At 37.9% G+C, this 10,274-nt stretch overlaps 1 protein-coding gene across 1 annotated transcript in view; it reads right to left on the bottom strand.

The window, feature by feature from the left end:
- The window catches only part of trrap (transformation/transcription domain-associated protein), a 44,742-nt gene extending 38,937 nt beyond the window's left edge, over positions 1-5,805 (bottom strand). The window contains exons 1-9 of the mRNA XM_010795742.1: positions 5,768-5,805; positions 3,701-3,886; positions 2,978-3,027; positions 2,647-2,757; positions 2,356-2,460; positions 1,338-1,421; positions 1,035-1,091; positions 791-916; positions 139-216 (exon numbers count right to left, since the gene is read on the bottom strand). Of these exons, the coding sequence (XP_010794044.1) occupies positions 139-216; positions 791-916; positions 1,035-1,091; positions 1,338-1,421; positions 2,356-2,460; positions 2,647-2,757; positions 2,978-3,027; positions 3,701-3,821 (732 nt within the window). The 5' untranslated portion in view covers positions 3,822-3,886; positions 5,768-5,805. The remainder of the gene's footprint in view (positions 1-138; positions 217-790; positions 917-1,034; positions 1,092-1,337; positions 1,422-2,355; positions 2,461-2,646; positions 2,758-2,977; positions 3,028-3,700; positions 3,887-5,767) is intronic.
- Between the last annotated feature and the right edge of the window lie 4,469 nt (positions 5,806-10,274).

Raw genomic sequence — 10,274 nt, 5'->3', positions numbered from 1 at the left:
TTTATATATTTGTATATATCTGAGACCTATGCTATTGCCTAGAAATAGCATGATAGGTGACCTTTAAAGGAAAAGCTGCATTCATCTTTACATGAACCCCAACTGTACTTCATGGTTACAACCGAAGAAATGCATTACCTGATACATCAGCACCACGATGATCGGCAGCTCAGCCAGAACTTTGAGGGACAGAGACCCCCGGGGGATGATGGTGTGCTGGAGGCAGAAACAAGGAGAGAAACACAATGAGGAAAGACCGAAATGCCACTTGCTTCTAAACTCTAAAATAAATACAGGAATGCGATTGTACACAGTGAGAAAGAGGAAAACAAATTCAAGTTTTAAAGAAGGGTTATACTATTTCTGAGCACAAGGCTAAATCAGGTTGAATCCTTGTCAGTTTGTGTACATTTTCCATAACAATGTGTCACAGATTTTCGATACTCGTCCAGTTAGATCCACATTATGTTTTCAGTACAGCCTACGTAACATGTAGTCCAACATTTATTAGAAGGAAAACAACAAAAACAGTTAATGCATCATATAAACCTGACAAAAGGTGCATGTGCAATTAAAGAAATAGTTGTTACACCAGTACAACTTCTTTTTTATTACTATTTTAGGGTTAGTAAGAATGCAATTTTGTGGTTCATCTTGTTAATGATGTGCCAACTGTTGGACTAACGGGTTTCTGTTTCTGCTGGTGCAGTACTACCATCCTGTGGTTAGAGACAGTACTTTAGCAGTATGGATTCAAACAAGTGGAAATATAAACTCCTGGTCGTCTTACTGTTCGTGTTTCGCTGTCATCCCTCTCAGGTGCCGTCTTGACCATCACCGACGTGATCATCCCGACCATTTCTGGGGAGGGGACCGTGTTCTCTGCGATCACCTGCGGGTTCTCAAAGTACCTGGTCTGAGAGGAGCAGAAAGAAACAGTGGTTAAAGGAAACAAAAGGACACAAGTGGCAAGCGAGAGAAGAGACAAAGTCCTCCACTTGTTTACTGAAACCTGCAAAGAAGGGTGTACTTACAACGACTTTGGGAAGCTCTTTGTAGATCTGCTTCACAAAGTCCAGAAAGTGATGAATCTGGGAAGAGGGGATTATGGGAAACGTGTGAATCAAAGGCTTCAAGAAAGTGTTCAATGTCTCTCTTACTTTTCATAATGAATGAGAGGAAACCAATCATTGATATTGACTTTTCTGGCATCACAGAAATATTGACAATTTCTTTATACCATAAACAAATCACCAGTTGAGTACATTACAAAACAGAGACACTATTTGAGGACAGCTATGTATTTTTTGGGGTGGCAATAAAGCTGAGATTCTCACCTCCTGGGAAATCGGAGGGCGGAACTGTTTGTGCAGCTCAATGATGATGCGGAGGCATATCAGCACATTCTCCTCACTCTCAATCTGTGAAAAGAAAACAGCATGAGTGTGAGATAGCCAAATGAAACCTCCTGTATCTTTAGAATAACTGTAAAACATTTCTTATTCCAACAGATCAGAGTGAAATCATCAAATATTATTGTCGACAACTTTCTTATCTACCTTACTTGAGCCATAGCAATGAACCCTAGCTGTTCAGGGTGCATACACTTTTTCACCATTGCTTTTCAATGACTTCTCTCCATGACCTTTACCTCGTTTTCCATGACCAAAAAAATTACTCTTTCTCAGCGGTATCACTGAAACATTTTTATTTTAACATGGTAAGCTGGAAAATAAGGTCTGCATATGAAACATGTTGTTTCTACTGCCTATCTAAAACAAATCGAATAGTAGGCTTACTAGCTCGTACAGACTGAAGCCACTGTCGAATAGAGGGCGTGATTGTAAAACTCACCAGCAAAAAATACCTCGTCAGTTAAATGCCATTTTACGTTTCATTATTATACCATACAGTATGTATTATCATTATACTATTACTATTTTGGCGATTAGATAAAATATAAATTATATTTGATGCAACTTTAGCTCAATTTCCTTGACTTTTCCCAAACTTTGGGGAAAATATTGTTTTCCATAACTTTCCAGGGCCTGGAATTTGCATTTTGAATTTCCATGACTTGGTTTTTAGTGACCGTAAGAACCGTGGCTGTTGTAATTGTTTGGAAAAAGCTCAAAATAAGTATTACCTAAACATTAACTGGTAGGTGGAAAATGTTGGGTACTAGTTAACATACGTTTTCCACCAATTTAAGTGCATTTTACTGAGAGTCGGAATCTGATTAGCTTTAAGGAAGTGTGGCAGATCAACTATAAGCAGTAAAAACTATTGAATAATAACAATGAATGAATGATGCAACACAATGTAAAATGTTCTGTATATGAATAGGACTCATACCTCCAGGAAGCGGAACATCACAGACAAGATGTTTTTAGTGTGCGGTCGCAGGTGTTCATTTGTAGGAATTCGATGGATGATTTCCAGCACCAGTTTCCGCAATTGCTGAAAAAAAAGGATAATATTTTAAAGCAGACCATCCAAATGTGCGTGAGATTACACCATAATAATATGATCAAATTAACTCAGAGGGTGTTTGACATTATAATCACAGCAGTCAATCCGTACAGTGATGTTTCGACATTTAACCAAATCAGTACTTCTGCCCCCAACTCTTGTCTGAAGCTTCACCTGTGTAGGTTTTTCTTGGAGGAATTGCACCTCTCCATCCTGCAGAAACGTGAGGAAGCGGGGGATGATGTGCTCCAAGAAGGTGGAGTACTGAGGAGACGATGTCACATTCTGAAATGAAAAGTCCAGGACATGTTACATCATGCAGTCAGGTGTTGGCAATGTGCAAGATGTCATCAAATACTTTTCTTTGTTGCTGCAGGCCTTTTTCCGCGGCATGAAACACTTACTGTATTGTCCAAGGTCAAACACATCCTTAGAGAATTACACTTGAATAGACTTCTTAAAATCCATCCCAACACAAAAGAGACAAAACATTCATCAAACTTACCTCAAAGTTTTCGCTGACCTCCTGCATCATCTTCAGCTTCGTTTCATCGGCTGGAAGTTGAAGGACAAAATGTCGGCATCAATCAAACTTGCTAAAAGATGCAGTTGAAATGTTCACGGCTGTCTTCTTGTGCTCAGCAGGGACGCTCAGATCTTATCAGTTTGGCTTACAGCATCCATGTTGTTCAAAAGGTACGTCACACTCACATTCACATACTTACCCACACAAGCGCTCTCACATTCAGGTACCTTTGACTGGACTAAAGAACATCGCTCTCATCACATCGCCCCAGCTGAGCACAAGAGCCTCAACAACTTCAACATAATTAAAAAGGTACATTAAATTAAGTATGTATAAGAAATTTGTATTATGTTTTCCTTTAAATATAAAAAAATACTATATGAACTTTTTAGTTTTTAATGGAAAAGCTGCATCCATCCTTACATGAGCTCCAACTGTAACTATTACAATTCTAAAATAAAATGTTGTTACGCTTTAATGAATGCAAATTAGTTATTAACTAACAAAAGTTCTAAAAAAAAAAAAAACTTTAACTGGCTTTAAATCACTACAGATAAAGCACATCGTTTTGAATGCTATATTATTAAAAAAAAACATGCACTTATGCATCAAATGTGATTATAGACAGATGGATGTTGTCAGTAAATGAATAATATTTTAGACATCAAGTACACAAATACAGTTCAGGGTCTATGAACTCACGTGTGTTGGCGTCTGTGAGCGCTGCCACAAACTGCAGGTACTTCTTCATCAGGGTGGTCTGGTCCACCACCGTGGGGCTGGGGGCCGGCACGAAGGCCATGGTGGCCGACGGGACCGACATGGCTGCAGCGGGGGGGGCGGGGGCAGACAGCAGTCTGCACTGATCTCAGAGGGATAACATGTACACTGTGGGGGAAAAGAGAGCCGTTTTATTCAATTGGATTTATTTCTATGGCCAGTTTCATCCCACAGGCCATAACACCTGAACTTTTGAAAGAACATCCATAACATTCACCTGGTTGCAACTTATATATATATCAATATTCCAATTACTGTATAACAGGGTATATGCAGGAATCCTGAAGTCCAATGTAATTCCTTTTAAGACCTTTTTTAAGACCCTTTCCATACATTTAAGACCTCATCGCCACTTGGAGTTCTAACCGGTTACATTTACCTCACATTGACTATATACAGTATTGATTGTCCTTCCTCCTCATCTTCCAACCATTTGGACGCAGACTTGCATTTCTCCATAACGATGTTGTTTAACAACCGGCATAAACGGAACTTCGCGCGCTATCAAGCAGTGAGCGTGAGATGTCCTGTTCAGATGACGTCAAATCCAACGGGATGCCATAAATAAACTACACAGAATCACACTACACACCTACGCAATGATTACATTCAGGCAGACTGTAGAATACAACCTCTTTGGACCATTTATATACTTATTGAAAACAAGCTACAAAATGTAATACCTTGGAAAATGCTGTTTATTACTTTTTAATAGCCTTCATTTTCGCTAAATTGATTTATCAACTTTTAATACTTTTTAAGACCCCGCGGACACCCTGCATATAGACTATTCTGCACTGTTTCTACTATATTCTGATTTACTTGCACTATTATCTGTTTTATTGTGTTGCTCTGTTGGAGGAGCCTGTGACCTAAGAATGTCATTGTCATATCTACACTGTAGCTGTACATATGACGATAAAAGCCTTGAAACTTGATTAATGTGTGTGTCTGTGTGTATATATAGATACTTTATTTATCCTAAACTGGGAAATTATTGTCACAGCAGTGCCGTGGTGTATTCCGAAGCATTACACAAGTTAAAAATATGTATAAGATGCAATAAGATACAAATATAATACAATAAAAGGAACATAGGGCAAGTATATATGTAATAAAAAGCAGCAAATTCACAATAGAAAGGACAATAGAGTATCTAAATAATACACAATATAACGAAAATATTGAATAAAATTGAATGTACACGACAATATACAATCTCACCAAGTTAAATACATATAGATATGTACCTTTATGTATGAGTATGTATGTTTTCTATATAGATGCATACATACTCTTAAAATGTTAAAGTGGGTGTTCAGGTGAGTATCTATATGTATGTGTTTTTATTATTTTGGACGATGAGATACGACATTTCGATCCCTGTTTGTAACACCCACACACACACACACAGAAGTTGCCAATAAAGTTGACTTAAACTCAATCTAAACATGATTTATGCTGAAAATGGCGGCAAAAATCTCATTTGTGTCGGGAAAATGTCAGAGTTTGACTATAGACTGTATATATAAAGAGTTTGACAAGCAAAACAAATCATGTAACAAATCCACAAACATGCCTCTTAACGGGCGCACATTGATGACATCATCACAAGCATCAGTTAGCACGACTTTTGTATCCCCGATAGTATTTGTGAATTGAAAACCGTTTCAAGGTGCAAAGTAGAAACTACTCTATTATTAAGAGGCGTAACACCTTAATGCATCCACTCAATGAAGCCAACACATGCAAATGTAATATTAATCTGCAGAACACGCTAGCAACCGCGAGCTAACAAGCTAGCTTTCCCAAAGAAAGAAAGCGCCCGTTGCTCTCAAACTTAAAGGAGGGAATAAACTCAAAGCAGAGGGAGAAAGCAAATTTTCTCAGACAAAACCTGGTTTAAAAGTTATCCGTTCACAGTAGGCTATGGAAAACAACTACTATTTGGTCACATTTCACACGAAAAAGCGAAAATGTTGCACTCACCCAGCGCCACAGACAGGAAACCGTCGCTCGGTATCCGCCGCGCTCACACTGCTGTAGAGGGTTTGCGGCGCCTAGCAAAGATGTGTGATATCCCTCCGCGTATTGTGCATCATAGTTTCCTTATTTCTTTTCCTCTATGAATGAATACACCGTCATGTTGTTCGATTGCCTAATTCATATACAAATAAGTGATTAAATTGATGAACAGTTTTGTCAAAATGAGTTTTATTGGTCAAACGTTTAATTCTAGTACCAACGGAACGATACATAAGGGAAATCAGTGGTTATATGACCATCATTTTCGATGGTCTTCTGGCTCCCTGGGTTGTTTGCAGAAGAGGTAAATTAGCAGGTAACTGCGCACAGTCACTTCCATGGGTAGTGTGTTTTTTTTTAAATGATACATTATTTAAATTAAGTGATTGATTTTTGGATGTCTTTTTCATCCATTCTAATACATTTTAGGGCTTTAATACCATGCAAATGTCAATTTAGAGGGATATTTCACAACAAGGCAACCATTAAGAGCTGATACTGAGGAGTGGGAAATAAAACTGGATAATTGATGCATGAAGAGTTCTGATGTTGCTGCCACATTACCCTGGAATTAAAGTACTTTATTCACTGTTTAAAATGTCTTGTATGAGTTTGCATTGTTTGCTTTGACCACAAGATGGCAGTCCAATGAAGGAAAGTGGCTAAAGTCACTTGCTCTGAAATCTTCAGTGCTCGGTGTGTAATAAATCACCAGAGACTGTGTTGTTTTTAAATATGTTGTAAGGATATGGCTGGAGAAATAACAGGTCATAGCAGTGGTCAATTATTAGTTGTTGTTTTGTACGTCTCATGTGTTGTTCTTTTATTAATGTTGGAAAATATGAACATGATGGGTGCCAAATAATATTTTACAATGGCTTTATCTGGCAAATTAAAGTATAGTATCTTTCATGATCATTTGAAGGTTGTTCCCAAGTGTCATTGACATTATATGAAGTGGCTTTTATGCATTCAAATGAACGTGTAAATGGCCTAAAGATGTGACATTCTTTCGTTTACATAATGGTTCTTCTCCATAGCTTTGGAAATAATGAAGTCAGGTTGAAAGGCGGTAATTATTCATCATGTCCTGTCTCCTGCTTAGATTCATTACTAATGGGTTTGATTGATATTTCTCCCATTCACAGCCTCCTCTTTCCACAGAGTGAACCCACTGGCAAAAGAGATATCCCTTTCAGTTAATATCATACAAAATGTACAAGATAATTTGACATATAATGTGACATTCTCATTCTCCCTCTCGCTCTCTGAGTAATAAAGATCTGCTAAAAGATGTTTGTCTCAGGCTTATTGCGCTGTCCTGTTCGTTTCATTAGTGAGGTTTTTGTGTGACAGGGGCTTTATCCCCAGAGTGGATGACACGCTGTAGTTCCCGCTTTCCAGAAACCACTCATGTGTCCATTAGATTTGTGTGTGTGTGTGTTTTTGTGTGCACTTCTGCAGCTGCTGATGTACCTTATGATGAAGCATGATCACCCCTGCATTATTATTTCTCATATAGAAAAAAAAGTGCACTTCCCTTGAGCCTGATCATCAACAATACCCTGGGAATCTATTCATGCGCACATCCACATTCACTCTTTCCATCCTTGAGGTCTGCAGAATGAGAGGACATTTTCTCTGCGAACCAGCCGGATGAACATTTGTGAAAAAGACTCCATGCCTTGCTTTGTGAATATGGTTGTTGTTATAATGTGATTTAATCAGCATGAGTTCAAATTGGACTGGCAAATACCTTTTGTCTCTCTCACCTCGGTAGCAGAAAGAAGGTGTGATGTCTAAACTCTGGGTTTATCTGAAGCAGAGTGCGTTACCCATGATGATAATTGATGTTTCACAAGCTTTGCAAAGCTACAAACCAGCAAACTGAAGGTGTTGATGCCCAAACAATACAGCAAGATCCCGCTTCCCCTATTTCTTTCTTTCTCCACTCACCAAAAATCTCTGCTGTGATATATTCGTAAATCTTTTCGCAAAAATTCGCTTGTATTTTGATAACATTTACATTTGTTGGGAAGTTGTCCTGTTGTAAAATCCAAATATAATTTATGACGACAGCAGCAAAAATATTTTACAACATATCTGATTAAAATGAATCCATTGAAAGTATTGCCAAATGATTATTATCCAAACACCATTTATCAGAGAAATCAGCTACAGTCCTGAACGTTTCTTATTTTCCTTTTTCCCTTTGCTTTCCAAACCACTTACACTTACAGTGATGGAAAGTATTCATCAAATTACTTCACTTCAGTTCAGTTATGTGTTACATAAACTTGACCACTACTACGTTATACTTACTTTTCAATACATTTCAGGGGGAAATATTCCATCTTCCACTCGGATGTAGTTACTTTCAGCTAAAAAAAAATACAACTAGCTTATTAAAGAACATGCACTGTTTAAGATGTAAGACTAGTGGTTCAAATCATGTTTGGCTTATGACACCTCGTGAAAAATCGGTGTCTGATTTGGGCCAGGGATTTGGGATTTGGTTCCAACAAAGGGACATTTCCCCTCAGAAACACTCATTTATGTTCAAAAAGAAACTCAATGTATCCAAATATGTCACGTACGGCGTAACCTTTGTCTTCTTTACTGTCTTATTATTTAAATCAAAACATCCCAAGTTTAATTCATGACCTTTTGAATGTGGCCCGACCCCTTTGCTCGGTTTAAAATGTGTTTTTTAATTCGTATTGTTCCTTCTTCCACCGCAAAAAAACCCCCATTATTTTCAGATGAATGAGAAGCTAATGAAAAATGCTTTCCATTTCAGATGGCACAAACTGGTTGAACCTGTCTCATTTTGCAGATGGTTTTTATTTTTACATGATACTGATGTGTTGCATTGACGTTGTTCTGAAACTGCCTGTAGGGATGGTAGCCTAGTAACAAACTTTTCTGTGTAATCACTTGAGTGGAAGCGTCTCTATCTGATCAGAGCAAAAAAGAAGTCCTGCAGATGAGTTCCTTGCTGTTTTTTAAACGCCGACACTCAACAATGTGCTCTTAGTGAATGAAACCAAACTGTTTCTCCTCTCATTAAAAAGAATGATCCCTGAATGATTCAGAGCCGTGTTCAAAGCACAGTGGTCTGTCTTCCAGTCTGCACACCGAGATGTATTGACCTTTCACAGCCAGGCAGGCAGCTGTGGTTAATTGTTTACCACCACATCCTGTTTCTTCCTCAATGCTTCCTTCATTGAAGGACTCACCTGCATTCATAACGATTTCTCAGGTTTGTTATGGCTGGGAAAACTCAAGTGGCGCACTTAATTAGTGGAACAAAATGTCTTAATTACTTGCTTGTATATTGTGTTCTTACTTTTCTGATTGTTACTAAACTTATACAAATAACTGGTCGTAAATGTTATATTATTTTAGGATCTTGGTTTTCTATCACCCGGATAACATAATAGGATTTAAATCAACAGTGAAATATCATCAGACAGAAGTATTGAATCGACATTGATGCCTGAAATTGACACTAAATTGAAATAGATTTCTCATTTTCATTTTTCTAGCAAGGTATCTTGGGTTTAATTTAAGTTTTTTTGGATTTTCTGGAGCAATGTTACACTCATGTACCTTTCATGACATTTGCTCGATTCATACAACGTTTGAATAATAATATTGTTCTGACATGTAAACAAGACCAGTTTTGTATCATGTGGAGCAGCTGATAGCATGCTGCTGGAATTGGATAGATTTTGTAATGGGTTTTTGGCAGCGTAGAGAGCACTGCGTGATTTTTATCTAGTGAAATTACCCCCTTTTGGCCCGTTTTCTGCGTTATTTACCAACATGGCGGCACCAATTTCCGCAATTATTCTTCATTACATTCTACCAATAGTGTTCCCCAATCCTCAGTTGATGTGTTGGAGAGAAAGAAAGAGTTGGCATGTTATGACAATATCGATTAAACTTTGGTACTTTAATGAAAACATAACACTATTGATTCACAAGCATGTTTTCTTAAAAACTGTGTAACGTTTTTTTGGTTCAGACTTTCCAATTCTGGCTTTAAAGTTAGAACAAAAAAACCCACTTCTGGTGAGATATCCCAAAAACATGTGGCCCTATAATCCTCTTCCGTACTTTTCTGACCAAATCTTAATGTTGAATAAGGACTGCTCTAGACAACAATACATTCATTATGGGAACATATAACATCATAAACAAACAAACAATAAACTGAGACTCCATTTTTTTTATCACACCTTCCCAAAGTTAGCCATCCTCAACTTAAATGTTGTAATTAGTAAACTCCTTAGTCTTCGTTGCTTAATAATTCACTTTGCAAATAAATGAACCAACAAATGTTTGACCCAGATGCTGACGTCAGCCTACTACAGCCAATCGCAGAGCTCCACAGACACCTTTCTTTTTGGTAATCCTCTTTCCTAAGAGGAGCTGTCAGATCAGCACCGCGCAGTGCTCTCTATTA

The sequence above is a fragment of the Notothenia coriiceps genome, unplaced genomic scaffold (assembly GCF_000735185.1).
Source record: "Notothenia coriiceps isolate Sejong01 unplaced genomic scaffold, NC01 NC01_scaffold00037246, whole genome shotgun sequence".
Classification (NCBI taxonomy): Eukaryota; Metazoa; Chordata; class Actinopteri; order Perciformes; family Nototheniidae; genus Notothenia; species Notothenia coriiceps.
Note: the sequence above shows the minus strand (reverse complement) of the source record. Positions and strands in the feature narration are given on the sequence as shown.